The sequence below is a fragment of the Myotis daubentonii genome, chromosome 16 (genome assembly GCF_963259705.1).
Source record: "Myotis daubentonii chromosome 16, mMyoDau2.1, whole genome shotgun sequence".
NCBI classification, from domain to species: Eukaryota; Metazoa; Chordata; class Mammalia; order Chiroptera; family Vespertilionidae; genus Myotis; species Myotis daubentonii.
The window spans coordinates 41,651,533-41,674,435 of record NC_081855.1 but is presented as its reverse complement, the minus strand read 5'-3'; the positions used below and the strand labels follow the sequence as shown (position 1 = coordinate 41,674,435).

Below are 22,903 nucleotides of genomic sequence, written 5' to 3'. Positions count from 1 at the left end.
CCGGCCTTTCTTCTTCGTGTGAGGGGTCTTCCTAGGGAGCCACCGCCTCCGGGGCAAGGCCGCCCGAGGGGGGCATTTCCTGGGGTCCCCAGAACGCAGGCCTCCTAACTTCTCAGCCCCCAGAACAGCCGGAGCTCCAGGCCTCCCTCGTGGCTCCCCCTCCCTCCCCACCTGAATAAGCCGGTCCACCCACCCGGTGGCGACTCAGGGAGGGGCGGGGCCGGGCTCCCCCTCCCAGGCCCCGCCCCCGCCCCGCCCCGCCCCTCGCCGGCCGGCCGGAGCGCTGCGCCCGAGCGCACGGAGAGCAGGTGGCCGCGGCGGGCTCCTCTCTGCCCCGCAGGTAAGTCAGCGACGCGGGCTGAGGACCTCGAGGCCAGCGCGGGAGAACAGGGCAGCCCCGGACACCTGTCCGGTGCCCTCGTCTCAAAACCGGGGGACCCCAAGGGGCAGTGAGGACATCCCCATGGGCTCTGGGCTCCGGCGCGCTGCACCTAGCGGGTGGGGCTAAACTCGGGGGAAGTTTAGGGGCTCCTGGCTGCTCATCCCTGATGCCAGGGCCGCCTCCGATGGAGGGGAAAAGGCAGAGCTGGGCTTTGGGCACAGTTTCCTGGAGGAGAGCAGGTTGGGGTTCGTGACTGCGGGGGGCTCCGGGTAAGGAACCTCTGCCTAGCGGGCCCCATGCCTCACCCCTTTGCAGCATCCTATCGCCCCCACTTAGCGATGGGGGTGACCCAATTGGCTTCTGTTCTATGTGCGAATGAGGTAAGAGCCGAGGCACATAGAACATAGCACAGCTGAGCTGGGTTTTCTGACGAGCTCCAGGGCACCTGCGCCACTTCTTTACACCTGGGTACAGACATGCAAGGGTGAGGGGTGAGGGGGTGGGGGGGTGGGAGCAGGGGTCGTCCGGATGGCCTGGGGGACCTAGGGGCCTGGGGGCTGATTAGATGTTTTCTGTGTCTGTGTCTCAGAGCCAGGGTGGGGAGGTGATCGCAGAACGGGCCCTTCCTGCAGACACGGGGTGCATTGGCACCCTCCCTTCGTGGGATTTCGGCTGTAGGCGAGGGATCCTGCCTCTCAGAACCTCACGGAAGGCTTCCTGGAAGAGGCGGTCTTGAGCTGACAGCTCAGATGGGATGCTCAGAGCCACAAAGGAGAGTCGGACTTTGGGCCTTGGTGCCGGGTTGGGGTAGAGCAGAGGCGGGTCAGGGCCATGGATCTAGCCAGGGCCCCGGTGACCATCACAAACCTACAGGCAGACCAACATCCCAGCTTAAGTGGGCGGGCTTCCTGTGTCTAATCTCCCTGTTCCATTGTCGCCTCCCACCACACACAGTCACTGTCAGAAAGTTCTTCCTCATATCTGACCTTCATCCCTTCTGCCAGCTTCTTGCTTCTGGGAGGCGATGTGCTACAGTGGAAACAGTGGGGGTCTGGGGGTCAGTTAGACTGGATGGAGTGCTGTCACCTCTACCTGCTGTGTGACCTCGTGCGGGTTACTCACGCTCTGTGTTTGCTTCCCCACCTGTAAAATGGGGATAATAATAGAACCCACCTCATAGGGTGGCTGCAAGGATTAAGCGAGAATATGCCCGTAGGGCGCTTAGCACAGTGCCTGGCGCCTGGTGAGGGCTCAGCCAGTGTAAGTGTCCCCTCGTGTGTAGGACAGCAAAGCCGATCTGCAGGGGGTGGGGGTAGAAAGTTTTTTTTAAACTTGGCCAGTAAGAGCCATGCCCTTCATCACCACTCTTCCACCAGCCCTCGCCCCTGCTGGCTCCTGGGTCTCTTCTGGACCCGTCTGGGCTGCCCGGGACCCCTCCTCTCTTAGTTGCCCTGTTTTTGTCTCCAGAGTAAGGAGAGGGACCCCAGCAGGGCAGGGGCCAGTGGCAGCAGGAGCCCACTTAGGAACACGCTGGCTGACACCCAGCTGAAAAAATGCCCTCTTGTCATCACCTTCCCTGCCGTCCCCACCTCCAGAAATCCACAAGTTGGGATCAAGCTGCACTTTTTCCAAGAAAATAAATAATAGAAGTTACTGAAAGTTCTGCTTGGGGATCGTCCAAGCAGCCCTCCAGCAGGACAGCTTCAGTCCCTGGCCAGAGGTCCGGAGGCTGCTAGGGAAGGGTGGATCTAGTAAGCACCGCTAACCCTAGGCAAGGGAGCGGTGCCTGTGCCCTAACTGGGCACTGCCCTGGCCACTGCCCTCCCTGTGGGGTGAGGAATCAGCAGGGCCAAGGGGAAGAACCTGTTCGCCACCTTCAAGACCACAGTCCCCATACCTGTGACTCTGGAGGCCCCTGCCCAGACGGTCCACTTGCTCCCAACCCATCTAGCCTCTGCCCTGGGCCTGTTGTCAGGACAGGTGTGCACCGCAGACCTGAGGGGCCCCTGGGGACAGCCGAGGGACAGCTGTTTGCAGGGCATGAAGATGGAACTAGGCTGTGAAGCTGGGTGTCCGCATACGTGCATGTGGGTCCCGTAGGGCAGAGAGGAGCCGGCAGTAGGAAGGGAGCGTTGGCCGGGGCCAGCGTGGGAGGCAGCTGTCTCTCCCTCCACGGCATTGATCTCCTGCAGAACTCCCGGAGTCAGCAAATCCGAAATGGAACCTGGTTTTCCATGTCGTTATGAAAACATATTTGAATGAACAGTGTGTTTGCTTGGCTTATGACGTTTAAATAGTTAGACATGTGTGTGTGGGCCCCCATCGGTCCCCTTGCCCCAAGGCCTGCAAATATTAGGGGTGGGCCTGCAGTGCCTGTGGCCGACGGCGCTGCTCTTTGGTGAACCCCCTTCCTGCTGGCTGTCCCCCGATAGAGCCGTGCTCCTGTAAAGCTGGGCTGAGGAGACACCTTCCCTGGGCCAGGAGGGAATGTCAAGGTGAAATGAAGACTGTCAGCTGCCACCAACAAGCGGTCGCCCCGTGGGCCTCCTGACCTCATTCTCCACCCAAAATTGGGACAATTTATTTCCTAATGTCCTGTGATGCCTCAGAGGGAAAAGCGAGCAGGAGAGGGGCTGCTTATCTCCTGAGTGTGGGGAGGGTGTGGGCGCTCGCTGGACCAAGGAGCAAGGAGGGAGCTAAATGAGGCCACAGCGACAGGAGGAATGGGAGTTAGGCTCGGGGGAGATCAGGGCCGGGCCCACCATCCCTCCAGCTGCCCTCAGAGGGGGCTGGGCCTGTGGCCAGGGAGGGGGCCGTGTGTCTGTCATGTGGGTCCTCCTGGAAGTTTGCCTCTTGGGCTTCAGTGGGAAGGAAGGTGGGGGCAAGCTGGCCAGGCGGTGGGCGTCATTCCTGGAGGAAATGAATGGCATGTTGGTCTTGGACGGTAGCTGAGTGCCCGGGGGCAGCTGGACACGCCGTCTGTTCAGAAGAGAGAGACGTGCGGCCTTTGCATGGCCATCTCCGACTCACTCCCTCCTTTCCAATTGGGCTATTTGAGGGCCATACCTGCCACCTTGGCCTCATTAGGGCTGTGAAGTGCTTACTGGACACACACACATCTAAACGTGCACACACACAACACTCACACTCAGACACACACGCAGGTTTGCATGCCACCGACACTCGCTGGTGTTGCTGTCTCCAGTTGTCCATCCAGAAACACCGCTTCAAGGGCAATCCTGGGAATGGAGCCCCCGCAGACCCACCCTGCACCTGCGCTTTGCAGACTCCCGAGCCTTCGCCACCGTCCCAGGCTCAAGTTCCCCACCTTGGTGACTTTTCGTTCACCTTGGGCGACCCGCCAGCTCCAGTGGTCGGGAGCCAGGTGCCCGCAGGGGTTCGGTGTTGGGGACAGAAGGGACTCCCTGCAAACCCCACCCAGGCCCCATGTTTGGCACTTCTGCTCCCCCAAGTCTCGCAGAGGGTGTCTGAGGGGCTGAGCCGCTCTGCCCCAGCCTGTGTGCCTGCCCCCCGCCTCCGCTGTGCCCCGGGCTCGGTCCTTCCCCTGCTCCTGTGCCTGTCATTCTGTTTGTCTCTCCTCTCTCCCGGTCTCGGAGTCTCTGTTTTTCTGTGTGTCTTTCTCTTCCTTTTTCTCTGTATGTGTGTCTCTGTCTGCCTGTCTCTGATTTTCTGTGTGTGTTTCTGCACTCTGTCTCTCTCTCTCACACACACACACACGCACACACACACACACACACACACTTCCTCGCTCCCTCCTGTCTCTCAGCTCTGTCTCTGATGGTGTGGCATCTCTCCAGCCGTCTTTCCGTGTCCATGGTTTTGTCTGTACCCCTCTCACCTCTGCCTCTGAGTCTGGGTGTCTCTGTTCTCTCCCTGTCTGACGCTCGGGAGTCTTCCTCTCAGGGGAATAGGAGAGCCAAGTGTCTGAGGGTAGAAGAAGGTGGCAAAGCACCCGAGGGAGGCGGCCGCATCACCCTGGGCCCCTCCAGGGCCCGGCACGGAGTCGGGGAGGACAGCCGGCTTGGAGAGGCGGATGTTGGTCCCTCTCCCCCAGCTCCTCTGCTGAGAACTTGAGATCTTGGGGGTTTTGGCTCCAGACTCTGAAATGTTGTTCTTCAGTGACAAGGCCCAGGGACTTGTGGCCGGAGTGGGGCTGGGGCTTCAGGGTGACGGGGAGAGAACCCCTGTCTGGCTGGTTGATCTGATTGACTCTGAGCCGGGGAAGGGTGTCGGGAACTTGGAATCCCAGCAGAAGAGGTGTTGACCTGAGTGGGGCTGAATTGACACTTTTCTTTTTCCTCGAAGCAGCCAAGCTCAACGCACCCACCCCAGGCCCCAGTTTCCTGCTCCAAACCACCGGGCTCCCCACCCTGTTCCAAACATTTCCGCCAACTGCCCCTGGGCCTTGGGGCCTGTTCAAACAGCCCCCCTGCCCTCCCCTGGGCCTCCCCATGCCGTGGGCCTGCCTCACTGCCATGGCTTCTCACACAGGAGCGGCTGTGTTGGCTGTTTGTTTGATTAAGGTTTCCTTGGGTGGGGTGGAGATCGCCCCCCGTGATACTTCACCCCACTTCAGATGCCCAGGCAGGAGGCCAGGCCGGACCCCGCCATGCTCCCACTGCCCTCACTGCCCTCCCCAGGGCCCCGCCTGCCCCTCCTGCATCCCCAAACCCCAGACTCCTCTGCCCTCCTGATCTCAGGTTTGACAATCCCTATCTCTGCCGCCAGCCGCTGCACAGGCAGGACAGGGGGGTTCGAGGCACACCCCCGCACACACAGACTCGTCCCTGCCGAGGGGAGGGAAAATGTCCAGGGAGGTGCTGAGAACTGGGACCCTTAGGTTCTCTGGGGGATCCCAAAGAGGAACACATGGGGTGTGGCCTCCAGAATCGGGGAGAAGTCTGCCTACCTCTCACTGGCCGAGGCCTGAACCAGCGATAGAGAGATTTCAGCACAGGAATGATCCCCTCAGGAGTTTGGGGCCCCTCCCAGAATCCATCCCAGAATTGTCTCCCTGGGACCCCACTGGTCTTTCCAGCCCCGGATTTTATATGGTGCTGTACTGTATACAGAACTCTCTCATCCCACCCTGTGAGCTCTGGATAGGTAACAAAATCCCCCTTCGGGCGCAGCTTGTGTGGCTCAGTGGTTTAACGTCGTCGACCTATGAACCAGGAGGTCACGGTTTGATTCCTGGTCAGGGTATCAATTCCCAGTGGGGGGCATGCAGGAGGCAGCCAATCAATGATTCTCTCTCATCATTGATGCTTCTCTCTCTCCCTTCCTCCCTCCCTCTCTGAAATGAATTAAAAAAATATATATTTTTAAAATCTCTATTCGGGCAGAGTCTGGACTCGAACCCAGGTCTCCTCACTCCCCACAGCCGGACCTCCTTCCGGGACAGAGCTAGCTGCTCCTTGGCCACACAGAACTCCAGGCTGCAACCATTTCTTGGTTCTCCCTGCATCTCCCCCTCACCCATGTCTCCTCCATCTTCATGGGCCTGCAATGGAGATTCCTGTCCCCCCTTGTGTTTCTGGCTGGGAAGGGAGTGTAGGAGCAGGTCCGTTCTATGACCTCGTTCTGGGAGCTGCTGTCCTAGTTAGCAGCTTCCTGAGGGGAGAGGGACACGAGAAGCTTTTAGAGATGGTTTCAACCATTTGGGTGCTAATTGGGAATGAGGCTGTCCCTAGGTTGAGGCTGGGACAGCTATTCCCAGGCTACAGGATGAGATGTGGAGGTGGAGAGGCCAAAGAGGGGATCAGGAAGCTTCCCCAAATAGCCTGGCCAGCAGCCAAATGTGGGAGCCAGGCCCTGGAGGGGGGGGGGGCAGCTGGCCAGTTGGCATATGGGCCTGGACCTTGGGAAGCTGGGCAAGGGGCAGAAGTGAAGCAGGACTAGTAGTGTCTCCTCTCTTCTCTCCTGCTGACATGAGCTCCCCTGGAACTTGCTGTCATGAGTAAGGGGGAGCTAAAGGTAGACGGATGTGTCTGCATCTGTCCCTTTTCTCTCTCAGGGGCCTTGTAAGCCCCACCCCATTCTTCTGCGCCTCACCCTGATTTATTTATTCAGTCAACAAAGATTTATTGAGCACCTACTATGTGCTATACTTGGTAGGCCTTGCCCTGGGAATTCAAGGGGGAATAAGGGTGAATAAGAAAAAATACAAGGAGCCCGGCCAGCATGGCTCAGTGGTTGAGCGCCAACCTATGAAGCAGGAGGTCACAGTTTTTTTGTTTGTTTTTTTAATTTTATTTTATTGCTTAAAGTATTACAAAGGTTATTACATATGTCTCCTTTTTCCCCCCCGCCCTTGACAATCCCCTGGCCTCCCCTACCCCCCAGTGTCTTATGTCCATTGGTTATGCTTATATGCATGCATACAAGTCCTTCTGTTGATCTCTTACCCCCCTCAGGAGGTCACAGTTTGATTCCTGGACAGGGCACATGCCTGGGTTGTGGGTTCGATCCCCAGTTGGGGCATGCGGGAGGCAGCCAATCAATGGTTCTCATCATTCATGTTTCTAGCTCTCACTCCCTCTTCCTTCCTCTCTGAAATCAATAATATATATATTTATTAATTTTTTTTTAAAGAAAGAATACAAGGAGACAGGAGGGAAGTCTACCTCAAGGAGGGCAATGAGGGAAGGCCTCTCCTGTGGGCAGTATTTCAGCATCAGCCCTGAGAAGGAGAGAGGAGCCAGGAGGGAAGGCGTGGTCTGGGCAGCACGGTTTCTGAGAACGCCCGGGAGGTGAGGGAGCGCTTGCTGTGCTCCGGGAGAGAAAGAGCCCAGTGTGGCTGAGTGTCATAGGCAAGGGAAGGAGTGGCGCAAAAACAGCGGGGCGCGCGGGATAGTCTGACCTGGACATTTTGACCCCAGGGATGTTTTGAATGCAAACATTTGAAACCAAAACATACCAACACTGGGGACTTTTTTAGAAAGTGTTTTCCTGAGGTGGAGGAGGGAGACTGGACTTGGGGTGGTGAACACACAGTGTACAGATGTGTATTGTAGACTTGTGCACCTGAACCCTGTATAATTTTGTTAACCAGTGTCACCCCAATAAGTTCAACAGAGAAGGCGGGGAGAGAGTGTTTCCCAGTTTCAGCACTATTCATCCAACTTAATTTCTTGATCAGATTTCCCCATTTTTTTCCTATGGTACAGTTGAACAGATTTCCTTTTTTTTTTTTTTCCTCATTCCATTTCAATTTTACAGAAATTATTTCCACCAGCATCAATTCTGTATAAATTTTGCTGCCAAGAGTTGATTCATCAATCAATTTGGCATCAATCGAAGGTTCCTGAGCCTGGTCTCTGTCATGTGCAACTGACGGACGCCCCAGTTTTGTTAATCCTCACCCAGGGATATTTTTCCCATTGATTTTTAGAGAGAGTGGAAGGGAGAGGGAGAGACAGAAGAGAGAAACATCAATGTGAGAGAGACACATCGATTGGCTGCCTCCCGCACATACGCCGAGGGGGGCCAGGGATCGAGCCTGCAACCAAGGTACCTTCCCTTGACCGAAATCGAACCCGAGACCCTTCAGTCCACAGGCCGACACTCTAACCGCTGAGCCAAACTGGCTGGTGCTAAAGTTGGCATTTTAAAAAAGATTTGTGGGCAAGGTTGGATTCTTCTGTCCTTGTTAGTCAATAACAAATTTCCTTGTATCCAGTTCTAACCATTGTCAGTGTGCCTTCTACCAGTAATATCCTTAGGCGGAGAGCTGTATTCATATCTCAGCGAATCCGGGGAAGCATCTGATAGAAAGGGCGGGTTGGGAGGGAAAGAAGGTTGGGATGGGATTCTCTGCGAGCACGGGAGAAGCCTTTCCAGGGCTTAGGCAGGACAGTGACACAATCAGATTTGCTTTTTTAAAATGTAGGCTCCTCTGGCCCCGTGCAGAGCAGCCTGGGAGGGCAGGAAGTGGAGACGTGGAGGCAGGGAGGCCAGAGAGGAGGCTGTTCTGCCAATGCGGATGGTCAAGAGAAGTGAGTGGACTGAAGAAGTATTAGGGAGGTGGAAGGCCGAGGCGATTCCTGTCCCACTCCCCGGGATCCCAGCACGGCCCTCCTCACAGGCCCAGAGTGACCTCAGTGTCGTGCCCCACCCTCAGCTCCTGCCCCTGCCTTCCTCCAAGGCCCCAGACACCTCAGACTCTGGCCCCTGGAGTTTGCACAGGGTGGAGACTCAGAACGGGGGTGTTTTCCTTGGGGCTCCCTCCCAGCCTGTCTCCTGACTGAATGCGGCCGTGGGTCAGGGATGCCCTGCCGAGGGTGGGGGGGTGGGGGCGGCCCTTGGATCTGCCCACCTGGAGCACGCGGCCGGAGCAGCCAGGGCGGCCGCAGAGCTGGCAGTGAAACACGCCCAGACACAGGGTGCTTGTTCGGCCCCTGGCTCCGAGCTCAGGGTGTGGCCCTGGGCAGGGGTACAAAGAGGCCTCTGTCAACGTGTGCAGGGCACGGAGCCCACCTGGGCCCGGCGAGGTGCCTGAGGAGTGAGGGAGATGGGCCTGGGGGTACTTGAGAGAAGGCTTGAGGTGACACAGACCTGAGATTTGGGTGCCGGCTGGGCCTAGTCACTTCCTCTCCTTGACCTTCGTCTCCTCACCTGTAAATGGAATCTTAATCCCAGCCTCCAGACCCTGGTGGGTCATCAGGACGCCCTGGGTTGACTGACTATAAAGCATCGCCTTCCTAGGATCATGTATCTGTTAGCATTATTTAACAAACACGTAGTGATTACCTTGTGCCTGCTTGCTAAGCACTTTATAATTATTGGCTCATGTAATCCCCGTAACGACCCTCTAAGAGAGGTACCATTTATCCTTATTTTACAGATGGGGAAACTGAGGCACGGAGGTGGCCAAGGTCCCGCAGGAAGTGGCAGAGGTAGGATGTGAGCCTGGGGAAGTATGGGTACACTGTGGTGTTACAGAAAGGAAGGGGCGGTGGACCTTAGGCCAGGCACCGGAAGGGGGGACTGGTCCTTTAGCGGGGGCTGGAGGGTACGCTGCAGGCATCTGCCTTGTCTCTCATCCCAGGGCCTGGCCTCTAGGGCAGGGCTAGGAGCCAGTGGGAGGGAGAGGAGTCGGGGACAGGAGACCCAGGGCCCAGGGCAGGAGAAGGGGGTGGAGCTGGGATCTCAAGGAGCAGGTCACACGCCTGGCATCTTTGGTCTTTGGCCCACGAGCAGCTGTGCCCAGGGGAGGCTGGGGCAGATTTGGTATTCCTTCAGCAATGATGAGTCATACCCTTGGGGTGCCAGGCTTTTGTGCCACGTACTTGGAGGAGCCAGCCTGACCCCTGGGAGCCCAGGGTCTGGTCAGACTGGAAACATGGACCTGGGACAGATGGGCAGGGGGCTCAGCCAAGGGGCTGAGGGTGGTGGGAAAAGAGTCCAAGCCCACACATGGGGACCTTCGGAGTTCATGATAAGCCTCGCCCTAGGCGCACGCGCAGGACTTGACTGCGGAGAAAGGAGGCGGGGCTTCCCAGCCTGGGGGCTGTGAGTGGGACAGGGCACTGAAGCAGCAGGTGGCCCTGGTGGGCGTGGCCTGGACCAGGGCTGGGGAGGTGTCTGAGCTGGAATGTGCTGTCCTACTCACTTCCCTAGACCTGTCCACTCTTCAGAATCTCCTGGGAGCTTGTGAAGAAGGTAGACGCCGGGCCTCACCCCACCTCTGGACCCAAACCCCTGGGGTGGGGCCCATCCCAGGACACCTGACCAGCTCCCCAGGTGGGGCTCACCCGGCCACGCTCTTGGGAGTCCTGCAGGCGTGGGGGTTCTCGCTCTTTGCACATCACCTGGTGGAATTGAAAAGCCCGAGACTAATCCTGCCAGAATCCTCGAGGAGGGGCCCAGGCGGCAGAGGGTTGCCAAGTTGCCCAGGAGATTCCAGAGAGCAGCCATGGTGAGGACCCTCAGACAGCCTGTCCTTCTGTCGCAGGTCCGTGCTGAACTGTCCCCTCTGCAGAGAGGTCCTCCGTGGCCACTCGTCCTCGTTGACCTTGTGTGTTTATCTGCTTATCAGTGTGCCCGTCCCCCCTCGATCGCCGGCTCCATGAGGGTCCCTCGTGACCCTTGTTCACTGCTGGATCCCCTGGCATAGCATGGAGGGCCTGGCACATGGTAGATACCCAACACATGTTTATTCGGTGAGTTTACCGAGCCCCGACTCTGTGCCAGCCGCGAGGGGAGACACTCTCCCTCTATTGTCTCTTCATTCTTCTAACAGCCCTGTGAGATAGATGCTCCTGGGCCCGTCTTACAGATCAGAGAGGCAAAGCCCAGGGTCTGCTGGCTCCCCAGCCCAGGCTCCATCCTGGGCCCGAGCTGCCTCCCAGCCAAGCCCTTGGAGCAGCCCTGCTGTGGGAGGCAGCCGAGCGGTCTGGAGGCTGGACAGCGGGCCTGCGGGGCCTGGGCCATGTGGAAACAGCCCATCCTTGGGGTGTTTCTTGGAACCTCGCAGTCGGTTTTGAAAGGCCTCCTTCATGGCCTGCAAGGGCTGTGCTTTCCGCGGCTGGGCCTGTTTGAGAGGCGGACTCCTTGATGTGGTCGCAGTTGCTCCCTGGCCAGCAAGGGGGACCCTGGCCACCCCACCGTCTCCCGCAGCCAACGCGCTTGGAGGCTCTCCCCTCCCGCCTGCCCGAGGTGACCCTGGATTCTCAAGGTCACCCTCAGCCTCCTCCTGCCTCCATCCTTCTGCGGTCAGGGTGGGTTAGGTTCAGTTTCTCACACTGAGGAAGGGGAAAGGACCCCAAAGTCCAGCAGGGTGGGTAGGGGTGGGAGGATTCCGCTGGACAAACTAACTCAATAAAAGCGTCAGGAAATGAAGGGTGGGTCAGAGAGACTCAAAGATCTTAATTTCCACAGGGTTGATCCTGGCCGGTAGTCAGGGCCTCTCCCAGCCTCCTCTGAATGCAGCTCTTTAAGTAAGGAGGAAGGTAGCCAAGGTCACAGTGAGGACCCCCTGGCCCTCAGTCCTCCCCATCCCTTCCATGGGGCAGTCCCCTCGGTAATCTGACTACCTTCTAGGCTGCTGCTATGGCATCTAATATTCTGGGGAGGGGGCCACCCTTGCCGTGGACACCCCGGTTGCCAGCCGCGTGTTTTCTAGCTCTCCTACACTACCCAGGGGGCTCTGCCAAGCTGGGTGAGGAGGTTGAAATCATTTCCGTTGCACTGGCCACAAACACAAAGATTGGGGACGTGCTGGCAGTGTCGGGGGCAAGATGATGGGCAGGAGAGGGGGTTCAGTCTGGGCATGGGATGGACGCCCGGGTTGGGAAGGGGATCATTGGTAAGGTTTTGGGGGTTCGACCCAGCCCCAGGCCCTCCTGCTGGAGCTGACAGTGCCATCCCTCACATCACAGTGGCTCTTTACAGCTTGCAGGGCATTTGCTATACGTGTTCTCTTATTTTTTAAAATATGTTTTTATTGATTTCACAGAGGAAGGGAGGAGAGAGAGATAGAGACATCAATGCTGAGAGAAAACCATTGATCGGCCGCCTCTGCACACCCCACACTAGGGAGTGAGTCCACAACCCGGACATGTGCCCCACCCGGGAATTGAACCGTGACCTCCTGGTTCAGAGGTCGGCACTCAACCACTGAGCCACACTGGCTGGGCTACATGTTGTCTCGTTTAATCTCCTCAGCTGTCAGCCTGGGGTCAGGGGAGCTGTTGTTGTTATCGTATCCCCAGTTCAGGGACAGGGAGCAGGTGTGGAGAAAAGGGGCGTGTTCCCAGTCACAGGTTAGGAAGCGGCACAGTTGTGATGTAAGTGCATGTTTGATGATTCCATGTGACTCACAAGGCCCCCAAATTCCTCTCACAGACAGACACACACTCATCGTCTTCCTGGCCCCCCGCCCCCGCCCGCCCCCCAGCTCCCAGCTCGCTGCAACGCAGAAGCAGCCTGGGCCTGGGGGGTGGGGGTCATCCCCTCCCTCCAGCCCCCTGCCTCTACCCCGGGGAGGTGGAGCCCCCTCGTGGCCGGTGTTGGGAGCTCCTCTGGCTGTGGTCCAGGAGAGGGTGACGGCTGCAAAGTCAGGGGAGTCAAGGGTGTCAGCTGCTGCTGTTTGTTTTTGGGCAAAGACTTTTAAAGTTTAATGTGATAATCTCGTCCTGATTACTGCAAACCGAGGACCTCGGGTCCGTCCAAGAATTCGTCACCGGCCTCGCATGAGAAGCGGGAGACTGCTGGGCCCTCCAGCCCCCTCGCTCCCATCCATCCCCATGCAGGCCAGGAAGGACTGCGCCTGGGTTTGCTTTTGGTTCGTTGTCGTGGAAAGAAGGTATTTCTAGATCGGGGCCGAGATGATAAAGTAGGGCCTCCCTGCTTCAAGACCTGACCAGCAGACCCCAACCTTCCCTTTTATATCTGAGACGTTCCTGTTCTAGAAAAGGGCCGCTGAGGAGTCTGGGTGTGAGGCCACTCAGAGGGCGTCAACATCCACCCAGGAAAGGGGTACAGGAAGTCATCGTGCCCCCACCCCATATGACTAGTGGGAAACCCCGGCCTGTTGCTATTGTCTCCACACCCCGCCCGCCCGAAGTCCACCAATTAGCACCGTGTCTGGTTCTGTGTCCCGAGCGCCTGTCTCATTATTTGGGGATTTATGTCTCGGTCACCATGAAGGACAACTGTCACAGTTTTTCCACTGGGCGGAGCCTGGCCAGCCCTAGAGCTCAGGCGGCAGGAGGTGGTGCCGTGCTGCTTGGGGCAGGATGGGGATTTAATTTCAGGGGGATTTGCAATGGGTGGGGAGCCACCCTGGGCACATGGTGGCTCTGGGCTATTTTAGGAGGCAAACGGCTGGCCCAAGGGGGAGGGAGCGCGGTGGACTTGTCCAAACCATCAGGGATTCTGCCCTTTCAGGGGGAACAGGAAGAACCCACAATGGAGAGGGTAGGCCAACCCAAGTCTGGGGCTTCTCCCACCTGCCGGGAACCCAGGGGCTCAGAATTACGATGTCACTGCACCCCAGTCCAGGCAAGGAGAAGAACAGACGCTGCTGGCCGGTCAGGGGTCTACGATCTCTGGCCTGAGCTCCTTGGCTACAAGGCTTTGCCTCAGCTCAGCCCTTGGTATTATTAGTGTGAACGATGAATGAACCATCTCATCTTTGTGGTAGAAATGACACTCAGGAAAGGCACCACGGGGCAGGGAAGAGGGCCGGGCTCAAGCTCACCTGGGTGCTTGTTCTGTACGGGCCACTTCCAAGCTGGTAAAGTGGGTTGCGAACTCCCTTCGTCTCTCTGAGCTTCGGTGTCCGTCCCCAAAGCAGAGACACAAACCCTCATTAACGATGCCTGTGTGACCAAGTGGGCACATGTTGTGCCAGGGATGAGCTCACATCACCCTCAGTGATGTTGTTGTGTATTAATTGCCCCATTTTACAGATAAGGAAACTGAAGCTCAGAGAGGGAAAGTAACTTGCCTAAGGTCACACAGCCCTTTCCATTTCTCATGCCCACATTCCATTCCTCAGACCCAGCAGTATGTACTGGTTGCCAGGCTGGGAATCCACCACAGACAAAACAGAGGAAGGGAGATAACAGGATGAGACTGGGCAACTGAGTGGTCTAACTAGAGACTCCGTGACTTTATTGTGACTTGATTGAAAGGGTTATTTCCTGGTCAGGGGGAGGGCAATAACCAGGGGCCTGAATCCCTCCTTGAACAAGTGGTAGGTGTGCCAGGGGGCGCAGCACTGCCTGGCTCATCCAGCTCTCATTACTCTGAAGAGGTTTTCTGTTTTCTTCCTCCTCACCCCACTAATTTAGAGCAAAATTGTCATCATCATCATCATCGTCATCACCATCATCATCACAGGTCATATTGGGATAGGCCTTTAGAGGCACCATGACATAGAGGAAAGAGAGCCTAGAGTTCAGAGTCAGGCAAATGAGGCTCAATTCTTCCCCTTTCTAGCTGTGTGTCCTAGGGTAAATAAACTAACCTCTCTGAGCCTCCCTTTTCTTATCTTCAAAGTGAGGAGAGAAATACCAGCTTTTCAGGGCTATTAGGAGGATAAAAGGGATCAATAAAGGAATGGAAAGGATGGGAAGGGCCTGGAATACAGACGCCCCACAACTAAGGGCTGTGTTTGGACTGTGTGCAGGGCTGGAGTTTAGGAGTGTGTTTTTCCTAGGTATCTAGGTGAAGCCACGTCTTTGTGGTGGCACTGAGCTGGCACCTGTGGCCCGCTGACGGATTTTGACAGGCCGGGCAGAACGGGAGAGCCAGCAGGCCTGACTTAAGGCCTGGTGCTCCCAGTTCAAGAAATCACTCTCTTGGCAACTAGATGGGGCGCTTAACTTGCCAGCATATTACATGAAAATAGATGTGGGGTGTTTCATGGACCCCAGCTCTATATAGAGCTGACTCAATAGTGCAGAAAAGGAGTGGGCAGCATTGATAGAGGGCAGTGTTGAGGATGGGGGGAGGTGATTCTGTTTCTGTTCTAAGGAGAATATTGAAAGCTTAAATACGTTTAGAAGGATGTGACTGGAATAATGAAACACCTAGAAACCATTTAGTCAACACATTTTTAAAAAATATATATTTATATTGATTTCAGAGAGAGGAAGGAAGAGAGAGACGGAAACATCAATGATGAGAGAGAATCACTGATCGGCTGCCTCCTGGGCATGTGCCCTTGATTGGAATCAAAGCTGCAGGCCGATGCTCTATCCACTGAGTTGAACCAGCTGGGGCTCAACACATTTTTATTAAGTTGCTTAGTTCAGGCCAGTTGGTCACCATGCAAAGTACTGGCAGAATGGAGTGAATGAAGCGCAGAGTTAACCCACTCAGTGCAGCGGGGTGTCCAGGGCAGGGTTTGGGAAAGAGTTCAATACAGTGTCGTAACTGCAGTGTTAGGGACCCACACGAGGTTCCCTGGGAGCACATGGGAGGGGCTCCCTCCTGGAGACGGGGAAGAATGAATAGTTGAGGGAAATGGGTCTCTTTAGCTGGAGAAGAGACCTTCGTAGAAAAAAGCTGCCAGTGGTTTTCAGCTGGCTGCGGAAAGTGGGGTGTACTTTTTCCAAATGACCAGGGAGCTGATCTGGAGCCAGTGCAAGGCATTCCAGGAAAGCAGCTCTCGGCCCCCATAGTGATGGCGTTTCTGTCACCGAGAATACCCAACAATGGAGCGGACTGTCTCGGGAGGCAGTGAGCTCCCTGTCATTGTCATGTTCAAGCAGAGGCCAGAGGGTCGCTTGTGAGGGACAAATTACGAAAAGGACAGTATGACCTCTAAGATCCCTTCCAAGTCTGAGCAACTGCAGTTCTGCACGGACAGACAGGATGTGGCGTGTGACTGGATCAGGTTCGGGGATGGGTGTGCTGCGGATGGCAGCTTACACCTGGTGTACCATGACTGTCATCCTCCCCCTGGATTTATTTATTCATTTTTAGTAAGTGCTTTATTGAGATATAAATCACATACCATTCCATTCACCCATGTATAGGGTACAATTTCTCATATACTTTTTTATTGATTTCAGAGAGGAAGGGAGAGGGAGGGAGGGAGAGAGAGAGAGAGAGAGAGAGAGAGAGAGAGAGAGAGAAACATCAATGATGAGAATCATTAATTGGCTGCCTCCTGCACGCCCCACATTAGAGATTGACCCCACAACCCAGGCATGTGCTCTGACTAAGAATCGAACTCATGACCTCTTAGTTCATAGGTCAACGCTCAACCACTGAGCCACACCGGCTGGGCTGTAGTGTACAATTTAATGTGGATTTACTTTTAGAGTGGAAGTGAGTTCCTGCATTCATTCACCAACTATTTAGCAAGCATCCATTAGGTAAACACCAAGCTTTATGCCGGTGCTTCAGATTCCTGGGAAATAAAGGCCCTGAGGGAGACAGGTACGTGTCCAAGCACGAGAATGATGTCTCCCACCAAGGACCTCCTCTCTAGCAGGCGTGGTCGCAGGAGGCGTGCTGGAGCATGAGGTGGGTGAGCAGCACGGATACTTCTCCTTTGCATACAGGAGCCATTTCTGTCCCCTTTCTTGGGGACTCACTTTTTTTTTTAAATCCTCACCTGATGATATTTTCCCATTGATTTTTAGAGAGAGTGGAAGGGAGAGAGAGAGAGAGAGAGAGAGAGAGAGAGAGAGAGAGAGAGACATCGTGTGAGAGGCACATCGATTGGTTGCCTCCTACACGTGCCTGACCAGGGCCAGGGGTCAAGCCTGCAACTGAGGTACATGCTCTTGCCTGGAATCAAACCTGGGACTCTTCAGTTTGCAGGCCGATGTTCTATCCACTGAGCCAAACTGGCTAGGGTGGGGACTTTCTTTCTTTTTAAAAACATATATTTTATTGATTTTTTATAGAGAGGAAGGGAGAGGGATAGAGAGTTAGAAACATGAATGAGAAACATCGGTCAGCTGCCTCCTGCACGCCCCCTACTGGGGATTGAGCCCACAACCAAGGTACATGCCCTTGACCAGAATCAAACCCAGCACCCTTCAGTGGCAGGCGTCGCTCTATCCAGACGGGTTAGGGCAGGACTCCTTTCTTGCTGCCTCCCAATCATGGAAAGAGGCAGAGCTCTCCTCGGAGGCCATGCCACCAGCCCCTACCTCCCTCCCTCCCCTGCTTGGCTTTGTGCTCCTGCGTTGTGCCCCGGACCCACTGTCCACTGGTTCCTTGGGAGGAATCAGAAATGAACTCTAGCCCTGACTAGTGTGGCTGGATGGGTCTCAGGTTCGATTCCCGGTCAAGAGCATGTACCTGGGTTGCAGGCGTGTCTCTCACAATTCTCTCTCTCTCTCTCTCCCCCTCCCTCCCTCCCTCCCTCCCTCCCTCCCTTCCACTCTCATGAAACAAAACAACATAAAAAATATCCCCAGGTGAGGATTAACAAAAATAAAATGAAATGAAATCAATGAACCCCAGCCACACAGGGCGGGGTAGGGGCGTTTCCCGCCCAGCAGGCCCTCTGGCGTCTCCCCTGCCCTCCAGACGTGGATCCTGGGACCAGTCCGGTCTCCCATTTGGCGCTCCTTCCCGGTGCGACTTGGCTCAGTTACCTCGCGTCCCCAGTCTTTCATTTCCTGGTCCGTAAAATGGGGATCAAACCAGTCCCAGCAGAGCAGTTATGAGGATTGAATGTGATCCCTCTTGGCACCCAGTAGGTGCTCCATGAATGCCAACTTCCTCCTCTCCGCGCTTTTCCCCAAAGACGGGCCACTCGCAGGGGGTGCGGGAGGTCGCAGGAGGCCGGGGGTAGGTGGCCACTTTGGGGTCCCCCTCCCTGAGTCTGGGACCCCTGGGAAGCTGAAGGGCGCTCCGGCCTGACGGGCCAGCCGTAGCAAGAAAGTCTTCCGTGGGCCCAGCCATTTGCGCAGGCAGAGCCCTGCGGTCCCCTCGCCCTCCTCCCCGGGATCCCCACCCCGTCCCCCTCCGCAGCTCGCTTGCCCGCTCGCCGGGCTCCGTTCCGGGCAGCGGCTCCTGGCACCTGCTCTGCGTGGCCGCCCAGGGGCGGGCTTGGGAGGCGCGGCGGCCGCCCTGGGACGCGCGGGCCGGACTCACCCGCGCGCACCTCTGGGAGCCGCGGATACGGGTCTCCCTGGGTGGCCGCGGGCGGCTGGATGCGGCCCCGCTCGGGCCGGGAGCGCCCTGCAGGTAGGCGGCCGGCGCGCCCCATCCCCGACCCGCGCGCTGGGGCTGAGCGCCCGCGGGGGCCGTGCGCGGGTGCAGTGTCCGTGGCTCTCAGAGCTGCGGCCAGCGGCCAGGACCTTGCCCCACCTGGAGTGGGGGGGGGGGGGGAGTCTAGGACCCCAACTTAGCCAGGAACTGAGGTTGTGGGGGGGGGGGGCAATGAGAGTGATGGTGAAGAGGAAGGGAGGCTGGGACCCCGGGCAGAGCGGACGAGACCCCCACGCTAAGGAGGGCACCATTCTCCGGAGACAGGGCTCGACCTAAGGCCTTCTTTTCCTACGGAGTTTAGAGAACCCAGAATCAACCCACCCTGATCAGCCCCTGGGGCAGACTGCATGGCAGGGGAGGGAGGGGGCGTCTGTTGTCTCTGTGGGGTGTAAAGAGCACACTGAGCCCGCACCTTCCTCCGCCTCGTCTCAGCCGTCGGAGCTGCCTGCCCGCCCCTCCCCCTTAGCAGAATCCTCCCCTTGGGCAGTGGGCACAGGCTGGGCCCTCCTGGCCTGCCTCCTACCGCAGCTCTCAAACCGCCCGGGACCTCCCAGGCGCCTCCCTCTGGCTCCTGGGACTCATTCCCGGAGTCTGGGCCATCCTGGGCAGGGAGTGAGGTTTGGGGGAGCTACTGCCCAGCCCTATGGGGAGCTGGGCTGAGAGAGCAGGTGGTGGATGAGGCTGAGCTGTGCCGGGATCCTGGGCCCGGGTGTTTCTATAAGGAGCCCCGGGGCGTGTCCTGTACAGTCAGGTTTCCTAGGCCTTGCCTGGCAGCACTGAGGCCAATACTCCCTTCCTGACGCCCCCACCTCTCACCACCCCCTGAGAGGCAGCCACTCCGTGTTGCTCTGTGGACCCTGCAAGGAGAAATGCAAGTCGGTAGCAAGAAGGGTTTCCTTCCTGGGGGCGGCTTGAGGGTCCTTAGGAGGAGTCTCGCTGTCCAGGGGGGCCTGTGGGACACCCACCCAATAGGGGGTAAGGACAGAGCAGGCTGGAGGAGGGGACATGGTGGGGGACAGTGACCTCCTCCCTGAACCATCATTCTCCTTCACCTCCCGTGCCCTCCCCCTCTCCCTTCCTTGGAGCTGAGTGTTGACTTTCAGCACCTCTTAGCCAGCTCACGCCTGCAGTCCCCTGCACCCAGCAGTCCCGGGGGAAGGTGACAGGCTTCCTCTGTCACCACTCTGGATGGGAAAACAGGCATGGCTGCCTTGGTTTGCCCGATGCCATCCCCACCTGGCCCCTGACATCTGGACCAGCTGTTGCCCAGTCCCCAGGACCCTCTGTTCAGGGGTATGTGGGCTGGGGGTTGACACAGCTGGCCCCACTCAAGCCATTCTACCCCCGAGGCGGGGGTCTCTGGCTCCTCGGGGGGGGGGGGGAGGGTTGGGTATGACTCTGGGTGACCCCAGCTCTCTGGGTGCACAGGATGGCTGGGGGGTGCCACTCTGTGGTGGCCACACACTGAAGTGGGTTGTCCCCCCTTCCTCACCCTAGGAAGGTGTCAGCCTTGGGAAGGGGGAGGCGGAGGGAAGAGACCAGAATGCTCAGTGGTGGCTCCCCGGGGCACTGAGGGGGCAGCCAGACCCAGGAGGGCTCATACTTTACTAGGACAAGAACAGACAAAGCCTCCCTTCTTCCAGACACTTCTCTCTGCAGCTGGGTCAGTGGGGACGGGAGATGCCACACTCCTGCTCATGACCCGGTGAGTCATAGGATGGGAGAGAGCTGGCCCTACTCACCTGCCCCTCTTTTAGACGCTGAGCTCCCGTGTCCTCATTTGTAAAGTCTCCGGGGTTGTTCTGAGGGTAAACGGAAGTGATGTTTCTCCTGCCCGGGAGGCAGTGAGCGCTCACCACTGGGCAGTCCTTTCTCCATACCCACCCCGCTGGCCTGCCCCCACCTCCTGCGAGGCAGCTGCTCTGTGTTGCCACTGCCACACCGCCTGCCTGCGAAGGACCTAAGAGATTAGCTCAGCCCAACCCCCTCTCTTTAAAGACGGAAGCCAAAGCTCGGAGAGGCAGGGACTGGCCCAAGGTTGGCCGGCCAGCCAGGCTCCCTTCTCAAAGGCAGGTCCTGGGACCTGGCTGGAGGAGGCGGGAGGGTAAACGTTGGCAGCCGTGGGGGAAAATACCAGAATGTAATTGGGCTCATTAAAGGTTTGGTGAGGGAGCCCTTCATGGCTGGCCGAAGGCTGGGGACAAGCGGAGAACCTTCCTCTTCTGTTAACCCTTTGGCAAAAGTAGTTTTTTTCTTGAGAAACCCCTTCCCCCAGGCCGCAGCTGGAAAAACCCCCGGCCCTGCATTTTATGACCTCCGAATTTCTTCCTGTCCAACCCTCTTTGGATCCGCGGACAGAGAATTCCACCTTACTGCAGGGCCCGAGGGCCCCACTGAAACCAGCCGGCAGTCCATGGTCACTTTGCAAGATGGGGCTCTCGGTAGTGCTCCCGCCACCCCTAATCCCTGCAGCTCCATACAGATGGACACACAGACAGACAGGCAGGCAGACAGCAACCCTGGCCTCCATCAGCTCTTCAAGTGTGTGACTCCCTCCCGTTGTCCAGCCTCCCCCTCCCTGCTTCAGCCCCCACCCATCTCACAGGGAAGGTGAGAACACAGAGGGATTTACCCGCCCCCACTCCTGTGGAGATCACAGCGAAACAGACACCTGGACACACCCATGCTCTTTTGCTCCACTTTCACCTGTTCTTTTCTTGAGTTAAGTTCAGTTCTCCCCCTTTCTTCCCACCCCTTCCTCCCAGCCTCTCTGGCTCTGGCTCCAACTCCTCCGGACCAGGATGTGGCATCTCCCTGCCTGGCACCCCGGCCTGCGAGGGGCTGGGCAACCACAAGCCTCCCGGGGAGCCCTGAGTCAGACAAGTTCAAGTTCAGGTCCGGCCATAAAACCTCTCAGAGCCTGTTCTCTAATCTATGACGTGGGGTAATAGGTTAATAATAGTGCCCACCTCATGGGGTTGTTGTGAAGTTTGAGAGAGAGCCTGTGTGTAAAGCACCTGGCACACAGGAAGCTCTCAGTAAAGTGGCTGTCACCATGAAGAAGAGGTGGCCTGGCAGCTCGGTGGGAGAGAGGGGGTGGGGAAGTCTCTAGAAGATTCTCAGCTCTTGCCCTGCCATGTACTTTGAAGACAGCCCACTCTCCTGCTCTGGGACTCCATTTCCTCTTCTGTTAAAGAGAGCATGTGGGCCAGGGCCTGTCTAAGTGTGGGTCCCGCTAGGGTGAGTCATGCTGGTTCTGAACAGGGGCCAGGGCAGGGAGTGCTGACCTGCTGGTGCTGGTGACAGGGGTTCGATAGATGTTCGCGTTTTCCGGGTGGGAGCCCTAGCTCGGCTGGAGCGGTGTAACTCCTGCGGGGACAGCTGGGAAGGCCTGGGAAGGCAGGGCAGGCTGTGGCAGGCCCAGCAGCCTGGCCGTGGGGGATACATTAGCCCCGGCATCCAGGAGGGCCCTGTGAGCCCAGAGGCCATATATCACGGAGGTTTAATCAGCCTCTTGGCAGATACTTGTCTGCTCTCTTGAGCCATGTCCTCGGCCTGCCTGTCATAAATTGCATCGAGATTTCAAACCCTCCCTGTCCCCTTTCTGGCAGGGGGCAGGCAGCTTCCTTGGCATGGCTGGAAAAATCTCATTACCCTGACACCTCTTACCCCTGGCCAGTTGGACATCCCTTCCCCCCCCCCCCCCAACATTTGCACCTGGTAGTTTCTTCCTGCCCGTTCTTCCTGCTGGGAGGCTGGGGGAACACTTGTAAAGGAAGGAGATAGCTATGGTGACCTCCAGCTAGAGGTGAGAGCGCACAGAATGTTGGCAGAGGTTCAGTGCAGCCTTGGAGATGGGGGTGGGGTTCTCACAAGGTGATGGGAGTAACTTTCCAGTGTGGCAGAGCTGTGCCCTGGACTCCAGGCGTATTGCTCAGGCGCTGGGCCTGCCTCGGAGTGGGATCCTCCCTGCCTGGAGGGGTACTCGAGTCCCACTCCGTATCTTTCCGCCTGATGCTCACTGCGCCACCTGGAGGCTCTCTCTGGTGCTGCATTCCAGCCACACCACCACGCAGAGGGGAGGGGGCCCTCAAATCACCTATGATCACACTAAAGTCAAATCCACGTGTTTTCTAGGGCTGCTGTAACAAAGTGCTACAATCCGGGAGGTCTAAACAACAGACGTTTGTTGTCTCATAGTCCTGGCGTCTAGAAGGTCAAGATCCAAGCGTCATGGAGGTTAATGCCTTCTGAGGGCAGGGAAGAAGTCTGTTCCATGCCTCTCCCCTAGCTTCTGTGGTTTGCTGGCAAAGTGCGGCATTCCTTGGTCTGTAGAAGATCACCCTGATCTCTGCCTTCATCTTCACGTGGCATTCTCTCTGTGTGAATGATTGTGTCCAAATCCCCCCGTTATAAGAACACTGGTCACATTGGATTAGGGGGCCACCCTGCTCCAGTATTGCCTCATCTTAACCTAATAATATCTGCAGTGACCCCATTTCCAGACAAGGTTGTATTTCATATCCTGAAGTGCTGGGATTTCGACATATGAATTTGAGGGGGCACCATTTAACCCATAACACGCGGCGCGTCTCAGATGTTCGGCGACAGTGTCATTCCATGAAATGGGCACAGCGACACTCAGATTGTGACACAGCTACCCGGTGACAGACACACAGATCGAGCAACTCAGACTCACCTGAACAAATCGTGGGTGACAGGGGTAACAGAGACATTCGCAGTGACCCAGGTAGGCCATGACAGACACACGCGGTGACGGACCCGTGACTCCACTGACAAGCTGGAAAGCAC

At 57.1% G+C, this 22,903-nt stretch overlaps 1 protein-coding gene across 9 annotated transcripts in view; it reads left to right on the top strand.

Annotated features, from left to right (window-relative positions):
• Window positions 1-271: 271 nt before the first annotated feature.
• Window positions 272-22,903, top strand: part of ZNF385C (zinc finger protein 385C) — a 53,462-nt gene continuing 30,830 nt past the window's right edge. For 7 of the 9 annotated variants that reach the window (XM_059670149.1, XM_059670148.1, XM_059670151.1 and 4 more), the window contains exons 1-2: window positions 297-340; window positions 9,249-9,300. In XM_059670149.1, the coding sequence (XP_059526132.1) occupies window positions 9,249-9,300 (52 nt within the window). In that variant the 5' untranslated portion in view covers window positions 297-340. Of the gene's footprint in view, window positions 341-9,248; window positions 9,301-17,957; window positions 18,068-22,903 lie in introns of those variants that run through there. The other 2 variants (XM_059670155.1, XM_059670152.1) reach the window with 2 other exon arrangements.